Here is a 17514-nt window from a genome sequence, read left to right on the forward strand (position 1 = left end):
ACAAATCTGTGAATATTGCTGCAGTGACTGGCATTATAGCTCCTTATCTGTACTGTTGATAAAATAAATACATTTGAAGTGTTTAAAAAACTAATAATTGAATTATCAATCAGAAAGCCTTTTGGAACAGGGCCTTGATCCATGACCTCTACCAGCCACATTTGCAAAGCTATCATTATATGAGCTCCTTTGAATCCGGGGGTGGGGTGAGGAGGAGCTACTTTAAACTGAACTATTTTCAGATTCTCTTCTCCAAGTTCTTTTTTTCGTTTCTTTATAGATATAAATGAATGCACTGATGGCAGTAATGCGTGTTCCTTTCTGGCACAATGTACCAACACCATTGGAAGTTATAAATGTGAATGCTACAAAAGCATACAAGAGGAAAACTCAACAAATCCAGGAACCAAATGTACAGGTAAGTGTTCTTGCAAAGCTGGAATTGTGAGCAATATACCGTCTTGGACTAGTTAACAAGACACAGAGGAATCATTTGGTGAAACCCACAATAACAAACATTTCATCATATTCAGGGCCACTGGAATTATGCGTCAGAGGAGGGCCAAATTACGCTGCAGAGTCAAGTAAATGATGAGGCACAAAAAGCCAAATTATGCAGCGAAATACAGCACATTTTGGGACAGTATTACTTCATTATTTTGTCATTTTTACACTTGTTAACACTGTCTGTGCATTGGTTGCACCTTATTGGTACCAGTTTAACACTCAGATATAGCAATAAGTGATGGAAAGGTGGGCAGTCAATCTCTTCAAATGTGCTTCTTCTTTATGGCAACATGTAGCAGAGATTTGAGTAACTTTTGAAACTTTTGAACTAGAAACAATTTTTTTGTTACAATCTACATTAGTAGATTAATGTGCCGAGGATGGACAGCAAATCTATGATTATGTGAAAAACGCCACAGCCACACATTCACATAATTCCAGTGGCCTTTACCATATTTTAAGTGCTCCATTACTCCCAACTTGGTCTGTGGTGTATATACATGGGCACTTCCTTTACATACTTATTTGGAGGCACAGGTGAAATGTACTCCACTCTTTGCCTCCTCACTTCCTTGTCAATCCACATGGCCCCTTTACACATATCTGTTTTACTCCTGCCTCTAATAGGTTCTCTGTGGCTATACCTACCTACCTGAAATACCCACACTATGTACAGTAAACCATGTAAATCACAGAGCACGTAAACTCCAACAAATCCAACCAGGCAATCATCTCTGTCACTAAACATGCACCTACTGGATTGACATGTCCACAGTGGCTGATCTATATATCATGCAACATCCTTAATACGCTCACTTTGATTGAGGTTGCTGTGACACACATCTTTAACAAGACTGTCCTCGTATCTCAGTTTGCTATCTACTTTAATCCTGACCTCATGTGGGCTGCCTTTGATGATTCTAGTAGCCTTCAACCTGTCTTTGTAACTGTGTTTTCCAGATCCTGTGATGTGCTTCAACCACGGTAATCTCTGCAGAAACACAAGTTACTGCTTCCTGTCCAAACCTTCTGTTTGTTCACGTAAGTCATTTCTATTGTTTCTATTATTTTCAACTGAGTGTATAGTACTACTTAGGGATGTCAAACATAGGTTCAGAAGGTACTGATATAATATCCACAAAAAGCTTCATAAAATTATTCTAATGTAAAATTATTTAGATAGTTGGTGATTAACCTGAAAGTCTGTCTTGAATCAGATCCTCTTGCATCTATGTTCAGTATCTCCGCTATGGTTTCTGTTAAATGGGGGTAAATGGGTTAGTTTGTCTTGAGTTCATAGATCATATATAGTGCATTGAATGCTCAAGTATTTTCTAGATGATTAAATACTTAAGTACATGTTGAGGGGTTGACTTTTATGCTCAATTTCTAGAAAATGTGTAGATGGAGTGTTTATCTAGTGATTCATTACCATAGTTTTTTAAGAGAAAGACAGTAGTTTAGTTAATGTGTCACTGATGGGGTAACAAACGAGTGTGAGTTGAAGTCTGCCTTATTTAATCATCTTCTTTCACTAACCATTGGGAATAGATGTGATTGTACACTTTCCACTGGCACATTCAGTAATCAATAGAAACCTATCTATCCAAACAGATGAATTGGGATACCTGGTTGGTAAATGGACAGGCAGACAGATGAACAGAAACGCTGGGCCCAATTTAGAGTTTGGCAGACATGGGACCCTGCTGCCAAACTTTTTGCACACCTGCCTCAATTAGAAATGGGCAAAGCTTAAGTATTCCGTAGATGAGCCCTTGTTGGCTTCATCATTGGATTACGTCATCTGACCACCCTATGGAGTAGAGGCTGTCAGAGGAAGGGCTTTACACAATCTGCACTATGAAGGTCAGACGTTGAAGAGTCTTTTTTTCTTGTCCATCACTGCCAGGAGAAACCTAGTGGTAAGGGACAGGAAAAACCAAAAATGACCCTCACATACTGGGACACAGCTCCCTGGGTATGGGGGCTACTGCTTATGGGTGGCTCTCATGACTGACAGTACAATCAATACAATATTTTCCTACACTGACATTCCTGTCAATGTAGAGAGATGTCCTTGAAGCCAGACATCTCTAAACTTGGCAGGCAGAGATCCTTCAGGATGGTTGAGTAAACTCCATCTGCCAAACTCTAAATCAGCCCTTTTGTTAATGAACTGTTTCCCATTATGGTCAGAATGTCAGATCTTTAAACTGCATCCACAGATTTTCTCTAGTGCCGTTCTTTATGAACAATGACGTAAAATGTCTGATGTAAACACACCACATTTTTTTTTCTCCTGTGGACATCTTTGTCAGTGCAAGCCCATATTGTCTACGAGGGCTTAGTGCTGTCATTAACCAAGAACCTTGTGCATGCAAACAGATCATTGGCCATCTGAGGAGCACCCTCTTAGAACAATAATACCTTCTTTCATTTGTCCTGCAGGCAAACAAGCATTTGCATGTAATATCCTGTTCAAAACCTGGACCTTTGCTCCTGAACTGTATAATCCAGCTAGTGATGCCTATGCAAATATGTCTAACAAGTTCATATTGGATGTAAGTATTATTTATATACATATCACTTGTTTGCCTTCTTTTCATCTCTTTTTTTTAAGAGTGAACAAAATGCACCACAACAACTCACTAAACAGGTAAATGTTTACGAAAGTGTGTGTGTTGTGATGACTCGTACATGTGAAGAGTTGAGTTCTGTTAACAATACAGACTACAAGGCACATTTGCGCTATCTATGAACTGCTATTATGAACTCAGCCAGTTCATAGAGATTATTTGTGGATCTTAACTATAGTTGTTTGTCTACAGTATAAGACTTCCCTATTTTCGTCAGAATATAGATCCAGGACTTGAGGTAGATAGGAGAATAGACATATGTGGCTGATATGGATAGGTGAGGTGAGAAAGCAGGCGCCATTGTACTTACCGACCACACACAGGGAGTTTTACAAATACTAACTGAACTGGGGCTTTGGCCTTTTAATATGGTGTCGGCTAATAACATATGTTAATGCCCATGTCAGAGGGCATTACTACTTAACTAATGACAGGACAGACTGATGTCTTCTCTTGCTAATGAAATAGGACACTACTGTTGCTTGCCGCTTCAGCACAATAAAGGACTATACATTATGAAGGGACTTCACAACGATGAACTGGAAGGTTCGACAGCCCCACTTTGTTACATAATGCTATACCATGCCAGATGGAAGGTCACTTACAAGGAGAAACCACATATTTTCATGGATGCTCTGGAACCAATGAAGCTTGCCAAAACCAATGTATTGAAGGACCCAAAACAGAGATTAGAGCACTTCCTAATGGAAAGGTCCACAGTCATTAATGAAATTTACTAACTGCATTTTATATGAGGCTCCTTAGGAGATGACGCATTGGTGGGGTGAATGTCTCTTCTTTAAAACTTTACGCTCGCTCCCCATAAAATGTGTATGGGCAGGCAAACAAGGTCCCCTAACCAGAGACACCATGACCCTGCTGTATGATATGGGAGGGTTCTCTATTACCAGCTTTGAACAGTACATTAGAGTAGTGTAAGCCCACTGCTCCCATAGTTGGCATCATACTGAATATTGCCCACAACATGTTGCAATGATGCAGATGTAGTGTTCCTGCCCTGCTGAACCCTCTACTAGCTAAGCCACTGCTGAGACCTTAAAATCAGATAAACATGGTAGCTTACACAACACTGGGTTGGCACTGGTAGACTGCTAGTCTGGGCCTGGATGCGGTCTGATCCTCTGAGTTTTCACTGCTTCATAATGCTGGTCTACAAGTCTTCTTTTTCCAGGGTTAACTAAAATAATAGATCTGTATCCAGAGGCAATTTGTATGTCCTAAGATAATTTTAGGAAAATGTGTGACAACCCGATGTGATATGTATTTGTATTACAGACTTTTGCACTCACTACAGGCCTGCTAGTCCTCATTCCTGTATGAACTACCAATAATGATGGGGATTTCTTGTTTGAATATGACTGCTACATCATACGTTATTGTCTCTAGGCATGGCACATAGTTGCCGCAATGAGATAACACTTGGGGCCATATGTACGAAAGCTTTTTCCCATAGACACAGAATGGGTAAAATCCTTTGGTACATCTGGCCCCTGGAGACGGATTTAGGGAAACTGTTGACCGATGACGGCAATTCAGCCTAAACTACTATGCTGGATCCTCTCATTACAGGAGGACAATCAACAAAAATCAAATTTCGGCCTTTTGGCCTCATTGGTCTGATGCAGCTTGAGTCACTTGGCACAGCAAGTCATGGTACCAATATCTGGTCATGCCCTACGCTCTTAGGGTGGTAAAAGTATAAACACTTTACAATATTAATTTAACTATATTTAAAAAAAACACAACTAGCCTCTTATTAGCCTCTTATCCAAGGGATTTACCATTGGGTAGTTGTCTACAAAATTACGAATAGTATGATTTCTAAGTAGCAGTGTCATGGCTCAAAACAAAGGAAGCTTGAGCCAATCAAATGAGGTAGCCTTTAACCTCATAAAATGGCTGAACATTGCTTAAACACCATGGTCTAGCTTAGTAACTCTCCATTCCTAAATCTATGAAATATTATGTGTAACTGTGGCTCATCTGCAGTAGCCCTGAACCTTTTGCAATGCAGCCATATTAGTATTGTTTTCTCCCACTGCTATGTGTTAGTATTCCCTGAAAGTTTTCACTAGCATTCCTACTGCTGCTAGCAGTTGCATTATTGACAGGACAATGAACTAGGAAAGCCTGGATTTACAACTAGTTTAGAGGCCAAGCGCAGTTTAGCTACATTTTTGGCAACAAAAACACTTGGAATACCTGGATTTAAAACTAGTTGTGAACCCTGGCACCGTTTTCCTACATTATTGAGAACAAAATAAAGTAGGAATGCCTGGTTGTACAACTGATGTTAATTACCTGCAAGTGCCGACCACAGTAGATGACTTTTAAGTGACAAATTCAAACCTCAGCAAGGCTAACTCATCCTTCAAAGTGTAATGAGAGTGTCATAACAGCTCGCGACAGTTGCCTCTATCATTTGCAGCATTTAGGTACATGGCTGAGTTTTACCACAATGTAAGAAAAGGTAATGGCCAATGTACTATACCAGTGCAGGCAAGTATCAAGCCTGTTTTTCCTGAATAAGAATCACTGAGGAAAACAAAAAGGTGATGGTGAAATACATGAATTAATCCCAGCCAATTGTAGTTACTATGGGTCACATTCCAGTCCATCATTTGTGTCCTCTGCTGCGTTCCAGACAGGCATCAGCCTTAGACAAGTGAGCTCTTGTCATGCTCCAATAGCAATAGTGCAGCCCAGTCTGCCAGGACACCCCCTCTCTGAATGGAACACTAACAACCTCATAGAGATTTCGGTCTCGTTGAGCCTCATTAGTGAGGTGCAGCTTGAGTCATAGGGTACAGCGAGTATGGGCCTTGTGCATGTCCACACCCAGTCCCTGTCTGGAATGACCCAGTGAGAAAAAGAGACGACGGACTGAAAGGTGACCTTGAGTAATTACTTAACTGATCCTATATCAAGCATTCCATCCATCATTTTTTTGTTTAGTAAGAATGAGACATTTAACTGATCATATTTAAAAAAAATAAAAGCTTTGGAGAATAGATAATGAGAAGCGGTTGTTGTCCCTCAAATGCTATGTAATTTTTTTTTACTATCAATGCAGTGGTCTTTTAGTTGTTCAGTGCCCAAGACTAGAGAATTGTCAGTTGAGCAATCTTCAGCACAACTAAGTAGAAGCCGTAAATGTTGATATAGTATTTTACACCCATAATTCTATGCTGTGTCAAGGTTACCAGGGGGTAATGTAATTGGGATTTTTTTGGGAGCAAAATAATAAACTTTATTGTGTAGTTCATAAAAAGCATTGCAAAATAAGCAATATGCTCATGTAACTCATTAACATTAGGATAGTCAATAACATCTTAAATTAAAACATTCAACTGGAAGTTAAAAAATGTTTTATCTCAATACTAGAAACTGCATGGATAATGTTGATAGATTATTACACTTTAGTTCCTCGCTTCCTGGGTCCCCTTTTCACACCTTGCTGCCATCTTTATTTGCAGTCTCAGCACTCGTGGTGGTATCTCCGCACAAAGCACTCCCCGCAGCGCTCCGTGTGGAGATTCCACCCAGAGTGCAGAGATGTTGCCACGAGTGTGGCGACTCCGCGCTCGCAACTTTAGTACATGTAAGTCCCTTTGTGAATCAAGCCCAAAATGCTCTGTGACCCATTCACTACCTCTGATTACTCTATTCCACCACCCTATCAACATCTCCTCAGAGATCTCCCTTAATGTATTATGAATCAGCCATTTTGTCCCAATAGTTCTAGATTATGATCAGGGCCTACTCAGACTATGGTTTCCAAGGGATTAGAGGACATGCTGCATCCAAACCTCTGCACAGAGATTGGCTATCAGTCACTTCTTGAGTTATATGTAGAATTATAGATGGGTGACAGTGAAGTGCGGAGCTGTCTATGATGTCACTCAAACCCTGAGGTGAAAAAGATCCTCGTAATTCACTTTTTACTCATTTATAATTTTATGTTATGTGTGGTGCTCAAAATCATCTGCCTCTGCTTTCCACTGGTATTTAGAGGTGGGGAAATAATGGGGGGGGGGGGGGGGGTCCATACATAAGGTGATCCGTCTTCCCTATCCCTAATTTAAAAGAAAAATGGAAAGCCTCCTGCAATTCCCCCTCATCACGCTCCGTGCTTCCCTCTGCTACAGACAGGTGTTCCCAGCTCTGTGGCACTGCTTCAGACAGGCTGTCACAGGGCGCAGGTAGAGCAGCTTGGAATATCTTTTGGAGGAAGTAACAGCGAGTTACAAGTTCTGTTACCCACTATTGCTACACCACAACAGTGACTTAGTGGGTTTACAGTCCAGTCATTCACGGTACTGGCCCTCTGAGAGCCATACGTAACAAAATCATTTACACTTAGCAGGCAGGCAGAGCTTTGTGACTCCAGACAGAAGCCATTTCCTGAAGGTGGGAGTCCAGTCATCATTGGAGAAAGCCTGTCGTTGTCATTCCCTTGTATGTGGTAGAGGTCTCTCGTGATATTCCCAGAGTGTACTGCAGATACTGTTTTCAACAGATATGAATTCAGAACTAACTTTGAGACATTTCTTTCAGATTGTCCCACTAATGAGGGCTAAACTCAAGGATGATAGTTTTGACATCACAATAGTTGGTTTCCGACCCGGGAGCGTGCAGGCCTACTTCTTCTGTCTGATGGATGGAACTCTGCCCATCAATGCCAGCAAGCTCCAACTAACCTTGAGTGAGGCGGTGAAGGCCACACTGGCTGTCGAAACGGAAGTCACGGCGATATGTAAGTGATGCAGCAATATTTCCAGTTGGTGTACAAGAATCACGCAACACATGCAGACACTGCAAAAACCAGGAAACATTTCTCATTGTACATAGCAAGCATATGAGATACTGTGCGGGGCACATAATAACCCAAGAAGCTATTAGTCAAGCTTTCTGAGGACTGGCCTAGAGGCTAAGCTAATGGTAATAGAAGTTGAGGACCAGGGTTCTAATCCTCGCTCGATCAAAAGCATGTTGTTCTTTTCTAATATATTGCTCTGTCTGTGCCTCAAAATGTAATACGCACAATGCAAACACATAAAAAACAGATGCCACTATAATTACTTGCAGTGCATCGTGTTTAAAATGTGGGCACTACTATATTGTTAAAAGAATAGCTATCAGTAATATACCGTCACTGAAGCAAAAAAGTGTAAAAGGCCCTCTATACCCCAATTATTTCTGTCTTGTACTGCCCAGCTGGTTGGTGGGGCTCCCATTTTTCTTGCTGTTATTAGAGACCATGGCACCCCTGCTACTTAGTACATATTCTCCGCATTGTACGTTTTTCCTTGAAGGTAAGTCTGTGCACTGTCAAATACTAAAATATAAATATGTTACAAATCCAGGAATTTCTGTACCCTTAGAGCACTCACTTAAATGGACAGAGCTGAGGTGCCTCTAAAGTTGAAAGCAACATTTCACCAAAAAGCAATATTAGAGGGATCTGACCCTTTATCCTAAGTCTGCCTCACTGACAGACTGGGAAAATGTGTGGGTTTCGTGACTGAATACAGAAAATCTCATGCATGCACTGTGCCCATGAATCCCTGCACCTCAAAATGCAATCCACGCACGCGCAGACTAACCACAGCAATTCGGACTGTTAGTAGCCAATTAGAATGCACCAAATGCAGCACTCAATTGTTATTGGCTGAAAGGGAGGCAAATCACATTAGTATTGTGTCTGCAATCTGAGTGGCCATCCTTTCAATCAATCGAATATTAGCTTGTATTGGTACTATTCGGAATGGATGTTAGATAACCAGTATGTATCCCTGAGTCAAACTTATTGGACTCACATACGACACCCTTATACTGCAGCGGCGGCCTGCCGTGGGGTACCACTAGACTGTCACATGTTTTACTCCATTTTAGGTGTATACAGATTCCCCAAAAGACATAGGGGCTGCAGGGGCCTATGTTACACTTCTGTCATTAAAACCTCCGATTTCCACAAAGTGCCAATTACAATTTTAGCCTGGCCGCTAGTGTAAATGCTGTCTGTTCTTCTGAAACCTGAATGATTTTTTTTTCCTTTTTCTACAGCAATTCCCACCTCCTCAGCTGTCACAACATCTCCCACAGCTGTCACAATATCTCCCTCAACAGCAGCCGCCTCAGCGTCAGTTCAGGACTACGGCTGGAGGACAGCTGTGATCGTCATAGCAGTCCTTCTTGCCGTCGCGTTGTTGGTGATTGTGGGCGCAGTGCTGGCCTCCGTTTACTGGAGGAGGAGAACCGGCAAATACTTCACCGACCCCTCAGGGATCATGGGCAACTTCTCCTACAAATATATGTAACATGGCTACTGATTGGACACTGGGACTTATGCACTATTTCTCGTAATGACCAGAAGGGTCATAAAAGGACCAATTTCATTAGATCGTCAAAATAGAACAGAACAGTGTCCTTAATCTGCAACGAATCAACAAATGGACATATCACTATGCTCAAGTAAGATGAAAAAGCAAGTCAGGTCGCCAGCCAGAGGCTTCCTACCCTCATTAATTGGCCCAACGATGCCCAGGCTCACATCACTGCCCAAAAAACTAGTGTCCTGGTAATGTCTTATTCAGGTATGGCCAGATCTATCTTTGATCCAAACTGGCTTGGATCAAAGTTATTCATCCACAGTCATTCCAAAGAACTTACATTGGTCTGCTACGAGTATTTTCATGACAATTATATTCAGCATATATAGGTCTAGCATTTATCCTTTGTTTACCATGAAACGCGATGGGTTCTTGACATCGTGTTGGCCAGATGTAATTATAGGTAAGTCTCCCAACACTTTGAATCTTCTAAAATCCACACTCTCCCAAAGTGCAAGACACTATATGATTGATTACTTCCTTTTGGGCTAGGGGCTAAAAACAGCTTCCTAAACCCTTTATATTGTGTACTTTGAACGCAACAAATGAAATGTGTTTTGATTGTTGCATGATAGTTTTTTATAGTTTTTGTATGTATTGCTATGGTTTTGCACAATTCCTTTTTGTATAACTGCACATTCAACCGAGGTCACAAAATGGATATCACAAATTAGAGTGTAGAAGGTGTTTCCCTCTACGATGCTAGTTGTTTTGCACTTTCCACACCTTAGTGGGACATTTTGAAATATTTCTCTAGTGTAAGAAGCTGATGTCCTCATTGGGAAATCTGGCTGTGGAGTTTTACCATGTGTATTAGATCTACAGTCTACGAAGACAGCTCTTAATTAATTCTCCCAATCCGATGTGATGTTATTTTGCACATAAAAATAGCAGACAAAGGGAAGCGTGGAGTGAAGCACTGTGGTAATCAGACACCTCTTGTGGAGGAAACGTAAAAGAGAACAAGGCTGGACCCAGGGGACAGGTTTTAACCACAGTTGCAAAGATTTTTTTTTATCACTGCGATCCAGATGTTGCCCACAGCCCCCTTATAATATGTTCACGGTGCTGGAGAATTCGTAAACCCACTACGAAAAGACGTCAGTAAGCGTGTGTGGGCTGCAGTGCTTAATTTGTAAATGAAAACGTGTCAGTGCCCAAAGTTCTCCTCTGAAGCATACGGTTGCCGCAATTAAATGTTCGAGCACAGAAAATTGAGGCAACTAACCCTGAAGCCATCTCGGGCCCCTTTAATCCATTTACAGCCAATCCCTGCCCCTTCAGCTCATCCTGCAACTTTCTCCCTCTGTGACGCTTTTTTCCTTTTCCTCTTACTCCGTCTTTCCCATCTGTCTTTTGCTCGCAGTAAATGCTTGAGGCAGAAAAATAAGTGCCGGCACTCAAAAATAAGTGTCGATGCCCACATACCGGCTCAATTTAAGCACTGGCTGTAATGAGCATGGAACCTATTTACAGAACGTCATTTGAGCTTGTTGCGGTACACTTTAATGTTCCCAGTAGAAGTCCTGCTTCGGCTAGTGCTCCTCAACTGGGTTTTTGGTGATGTTGCCATTTTCACGTCCCTGTCACTGAGAGATTATCTTTTTTCGTGGGGTTTTATTGCACTTGCACAAAAATTAAACGTCTATGAAGATATAACTTTTATTGCGTTGTAAAACCGACCTGCTAATTTATACATTTATGTAGCTATGCAATCAGTCTTACAGAGTCTTTGACGAACAAATGCTTTTTATAGAAGTGTTTGAGATGTATGTAGATATTAAGTACGGCCTGGTGAGACTTATTTATTTCGAATATAGTGTACTGTTTCCTTTTTTTTTTATAACCGCTGCTTCTGAATTTACTGATTCAATAACAGACTGTGATATCAGCTGATGTATGTTCTACGAATGTAAATGAACGCTGGTAGCATTGCCTTAATTTGAGTATTTTGTATGCTTTTCAATTAACATGAAAGATGATTTATTCTTCTCTCCAATACAAGGGGAAACTACAAAGGTGAATGTAAAATTAATATTTTTATACCATATTTGTAAGCTTATATTGTCACAAAAGTATTTATTAAATTGTCTATTTTCTAAGTTATTGAAAATGTTTTATTTTATTGTAATAAAACTGAAAAAATAACACGTTTATGTGTATTTTTGTAGATGGCTAAGTTAGCTTTGTGATGCGGGTGAATAAAAAAGTGATGTGGGGACATGGGGTGGGACCTTTTCTAGTGGTTGGAAATAAACCAGTCAGTTGCCTTATAATGGTTTTACGAGTGAAAGCCCAAGATGCAGAATACATGTTTTAAACATTCTATGACGTTCATCATTGTTTGTTTTTTTATTTAAAAGATTAAATGTCAAATGAGACCCAGTTCTCACACCAATTTGTTAAGTGTTACCCTTGCAATGGACCTGACCTTGTAATCTTTGGCTGACAGAACCCAAGTGCAATATTGTTGGACTTCTGAGAACTTTCAAAAAAATCGAAGAAAATGTTCCTATACTTCATGAAGTTTCAGATCGTTTCTCTGTATTTTTGCTAATGGTTGCTAAACACAACAAAAACAGTTTTTTTTATTTACGGCACAAAAACTGAAAAAATGGCAATTTAAGCAATTTTGCCTAAAATTACCATGACATCAGCTGTAATAGATTGGCAAAGCTCTAATCTATCCCAGGTTTTGAGAGGTAACTTATTTATTAAGACCTGCTTCAGAGCAAGTTTTCCAACTTCCTGAGAGTTCTGCAGATGTTTGCGAGCGCATTGTTTTACTTAAAAGTGAAATACTTTACCAAGTTACAATAATCCTCCAACAAAGTTGTCTTAGAACCGATATTTAACAAAAAAGGGGCATATTTACAAGGGAGCCTCCTTGCGCCCCCTAACGACACCATGTGTGCGCTGTATTTACAATATGGCGCACCATGGCGCATGTTAGCCCAATAGCTTAAAAAATGTTGACCTACCACCACCTGCACCAGCCAGGCCACCAGCAGGCACAACTACGGACCCTTTGCCTGCCGCTCGTGCTGTTTCACCTGCAATCAAGCCCCCAAGCACCACAACAACACCAGACCCCCACGACCATCTCAACTGCATCCTCCTCAACACCCGCTCCGTCCACAAGCACGCCATCGAGCTCTGGGACCTACTCACGTTAACCTCCCCTGACATCGCCTTCCTCACCGAAACATGGATGAACCCCTCTTCAGAACCAGACATCGCCATAGCCATCCCTGAGGGCTACAAGATCACCCGAAGAGATTGTATCAACAAACCAGGAGGAGGAATCACCATTATACACAGAAGCACCATCAGGATCTCCACCGACACCAACAACGCCCCGGATGCCGCAGAACACCTGCACTTTCAGATACACATCAACGCCAACACCACCCTGAGAGGAACCCTCGTCTACAGACCACCAGGCCCCCGCTCCCAATTCTGTGACGCCATCACCGACACGATCAGCTCCCATGCCCTCGCCTCCTCGGACTACCTGCTCCTCGGCGACCTACATTTCCACCTAGAGAACACCAACGACTGCAACTCCGCTGCCCTTCTGGCCAACCTCGCCAACCTTGGCCTCAAGCAACTGCCCACCTTGCCCACCCACTCAGCCGGGCACACGCTCGACGCCATCTTCTCCTCCAGCAGCCACATCACCTTGACCCACACCACCAAACTCCACTGGACCGACCACCATTGCATTCATTTTTCCATCCTGAAGCCCACCACCCACCACCAACAGCATCCGCTCCCTCACCGCAAGTGGAACAAGGTCTCCAAGGAACAACTGATCTCCAACTTCGCCCAAACCCTACCATCCAAAACCAACAACTCCAACACTGCCGCCCTCAACCTCAAGCAATGGCTCGATGACTGCGCCAACACCCTCACTCCACTCAAGAAAACCAGCAACACCCGCGTCAACAAGAACGTTCCCTGGTTCACCGCAGACCTCCAGGCCTTCAAACGAGAATGCCGGAAAGCTGAGAAAACCTGGCGCCAATAACAATCAGAGAGCAACTTCACCGCCCTCAAATCAACCATGCGCAAACACCACCAGCTCATCCGCACCACCAAAAGATCTTTCTACAAAGAACGAATTGACAACAACACACACAACAGCAAGGAGCTATTCAACATCATCAAGGAACTCACCAATCCCAAGTCCTGCTCCACCGACCCTCCCCACTCACAAGACCTCTGCGACTCCCTCTGTATCTTCTTCCACTGCAAGATCACAGACATTCATGGAAGCTTCGCAACACCATCCCCCACCAACACCGACATGGTTGACCCCATCGTACCCTGCTGCACCAACGTACTGAGCGCCTGGACCCCCACCAACGATAAGGAAACCACCAAAACCATGAGCACCATCCACTCCGGCTCCCCCGAAGACCCCTGCCCGCACCACGTCTTCAATAAAGCCAGTCAAATCCTCCCACCCCAGCTCCGGAGCATCATCAACAGCTCCTTTGAGACCGCCATTTTCCCGGAAAGCTGAAAACACGCCGAAGTCAACGCCTTACTCAAAAAGCCCAAAGCCGACCCGAAGACCTAAAAAACTACTGACCTATCTCCCTACTTCCCTTCCCCGCGAAGGTCATACAAAAGATAGTCAACAACCAACTTTCCCGCTTCCTGGAGGACAACAGCCTACTCGACGTCTCCCAGTCTGGATTCTGCAAAAACCACAGCACCGAGACCACCCTCATCGCTTGCACCGACGACATCAGGACCAGGCTAGACAAAGGATAAACCATTGCCCTCATTCTCCTCGATCTCTCTGCAGCCTTCAACACCGTATGTCACCAAACCCTAGGCACACGCCTCTTTGACGCCGGAATTCACCACAGAGCCCTCGACTTGCTCACCTCCTTCCTCTCCGAGAGAACACAAAGAGTTTGCCTTTCCCCATTCCGGTCAAAGGCCACCAAAACCATCTGCGGAGTCCCCCAGGGATCCTCACTCAGCCCCACGCTCTTCAATATCTACATGGCTCCGCTCGCCAACATCGTCCGATCACACGGCCTCAACATCATGTCCTACACTGACGACACCCAGCTCATCCTCTCCCTCACAAGGAACCCTGCAACTGCCAAGAACAACCCCTACACCGGACTCCTCGTTATTGCCAAATGGATGACAGCAAGCCATCTCAAGCTGAATTCAGAAAAAAACGAGATCATCATCTTCGGCCCCAACAAGTCAGCATGGGACGACTCCTGGTGGCCAGCCACCCTGGGGTCACCCCCAACAAACACCACCCACGCACGCAACCTCGGCTTCATACTAGACTCTTCACTCTCCATGACCCAGCAAGTCAACGCCATCTCGTCTTCATGCTTCAACACCTTTTGAATGCTCCACAAGACCTTCAGGTGGATTCCTGTAGAAACCAAAAGAAAGGTCACCCACGCCCTCGTTAGCAGCAGACCGGACTACGGCAACTCCTTCTACGCGGGAACAACGGGCAACCTCCAGAAAAAACTCCAGCGCATCCAGAACGCCTCAGCATGTCTCAACCTCTATCTCCCTCGCCACGAACACATCTCTGCCCACCTCAAGGACCTCCACTAGCTACCCATCGACAAAAGGATCGTCTTCAAAATCCTAATCCACGCTCACAAAGCTCTCCACGACACCGGACTGGCCTACCTCAACGATTGACTCAACTTCCACATCCCGACACGCCAGCTCCGCTCCACCAACCTCGCCCTCGCAACAGTCCCTCGCATTCACAGCACCACAACCGGCGGCAGAGCCTTCTCTCACCTCACAGCCAAAATCTGGAACTCACTCCCCGCCAACCTATGTAAGACCCAAGACCTCCTGATCTTCAGGAAGCGCATAAAGACCTGGCTCTTTGAGCAGTAGCAACCTCCCCCCCCCCCCAGCACCTTGAGATGCTACCGGGTGAGTAGCGCACTCAATAAATAATTGATTGATTGATTGATTGGTGCTTTTGGTGGATTAGCACCAAAATGCATGGCTCTAATCCACCAAAGTCAAGGGAGGCCCATTGAATACAAAGGAGCGTCACTTTAATGCCTGCCTAAGGCAGGCGTTAAAAATGGTGCTAAAAATGGCACAGTAAAATCTTTCAAATTTAATTGCGCCATTTTTCTGGGCCTCCTAACGGGGAAATGCCATCTCCTTGCATACATTATGCCTGGCGCAGGCATAATGTGGTGCAAGGGAAGTGGCGCAATGCAAGCATTGCGCCACTTTGTAAATATGGTGTGACGAAAATGTCTCCTTAATGCCACATTAGCGTAAAAAAAATGATGCTAATGTAGCGCAGGGAGGTGTGAGGGGCTTATAAATATACCCCAAAATATTCAAAAGAAGCACTGTTCAAAGTGAGCGGTGCTCAAGGTTTCCGAGACTCAGATCCAGGCCACCACAGATAAACATAATAGAAGGGGAGGAGCTCAGCCCCCAAATTGCTCCAGTCATCACCAAGGACAATTTAGGGAAAATAATCAGATGGTAGCTCTCTTCTAAGAAATCTGATGTACTTCTTTTTCTATATATTCCCTGGAACAATTTCATCTGTGAGCCTATGGTTACTACTGTTGCAGACACAGGTGATTCACTTGAGAAAGTCCATTACTGCTATCGATGTCCAGTCAACTTGAAGAAATAGGTGAAGTGCTTAATTTGTAAAAGAATGAGTGCCCAAAGCACTGCTCAAAAGCCAGGCCTACCGTCTTAAATGTCAGCGCGTCCCAAGAGTGCAGCCCTGAGTCCACTCCAGACCTCTTTAATCCACTGCCAGTCACTTCCCACCCCTTTAGCTCACTCTTGCAGGTTTCTGCTTTCTCACGGATTCTCCGTCTTTCTCTAACTTCTTCTGTTCCATTTGTGGACTTTCCTCTCTCTTCTTCGCGAACAATGTCTTATGAAGAAAAGGAGTGCAATTTCTTAACAATGAGTGCTGGTGGCCCCCGCCGGCAAAAACCGGCTCAAATTAAGCACCGATTAGATGTAAGTCAATAGACTTCAATTAGCCTCAATTTTGTAGAGGGATACACACATTACTTTTGTCAATAATTTGTACCTTACTTTATTTAGAATTAACTGGAGCTACTGTGATTTCGGTATATTAAATTAAATGCTATAAACACCATGTCAGACAATATCTTTCTCAACGACATTCTGACGTAAAACCTGTACTACCTGGAATGGTGGTTATGATGTTTTCTAATGTTTAAAAGTGTTTTAAAGTATACATCTGTCAAACGCTTTAATGCATGCGCATTTACTTTTGCACAACATGCGTAAGTATCAAATGGACATACATTTTAAGTAGAGCGCATTTGTGTCACTGCACGTGTGCATGTTTGTGTGTGTCTGCATGCAGGGGACAGTCACTTTAACCACTGTGCCACATCCAGAGATCAGCACTTACTTGGTGGGGACCATTTACCAGGAAGTGTTTCTAGCAGCACAGCGCGAGGACTTTTGTCTAAAATTGAACATCACCTGTCTGCCATCTCATGGTGGCCGCCCAGCATTTTTTGATTTTCAGAAGGAACCCTTAAAGCTTGTTGATGGAAAAATGACAGTGAATGGTGCAGAGTTTATAGTTGTTCTGGATACTGTGGTGCAAAAGTGAGCCACAAACAGAAAAAGAGCTCTCAAGCTAATCGTCCTCCAGTTGTAAGGCTAAATGTTTCAGATTGCAGAGCCAGCTGAGCCTCTGTCATTACAAACTAAGGGCCTGATTTAAGAAAAGTGGTGCCGCGCTCAGTGCAGCGCCTCTTTTCTTGCACCCCTTAACGCCCCCCTAGCGCCACCATGTGTGCTCCATATCTAAGATATGGCGCACCATTGCGGTAGTTAGGGAACTAGCGTCAAAATTTATTACGCTAGTTCGGAGCTTTGCAGGATTAGAGTAAAAAATGTTGACGCTAATCCTGCAGAGCCCA

The 17514-nt window shown here is 43.3% G+C and overlaps 1 protein-coding gene across 1 annotated transcript in view; it reads left to right on the forward strand.

Annotated features, from left to right (window-relative positions):
* Positions 1-11698, forward strand: part of LOC138249608 (mucin-3B-like) — a 99524-nt gene extending 87826 nt beyond the window's left edge. The window contains exons 8-12 of the mRNA XM_069203553.1: positions 281-418; positions 1468-1548; positions 2956-3068; positions 7722-7920; positions 9231-11698. Coding sequence (XP_069059654.1) covers positions 281-418; positions 1468-1548; positions 2956-3068; positions 7722-7920; positions 9231-9484 — 785 coding nt within the window. The 3' untranslated portion in view covers positions 9485-11698. The remainder of the gene's footprint in view (positions 1-280; positions 419-1467; positions 1549-2955; positions 3069-7721; positions 7921-9230) is intronic.
* The last annotated feature ends 5816 nt before the right edge of the window (positions 11699-17514 follow it).

The sequence above is a fragment of the Pleurodeles waltl genome, chromosome 8 (genome assembly GCF_031143425.1).
Source record: "Pleurodeles waltl isolate 20211129_DDA chromosome 8, aPleWal1.hap1.20221129, whole genome shotgun sequence".
Taxonomy (NCBI): domain Eukaryota; kingdom Metazoa; phylum Chordata; class Amphibia; order Caudata; family Salamandridae; genus Pleurodeles; species Pleurodeles waltl.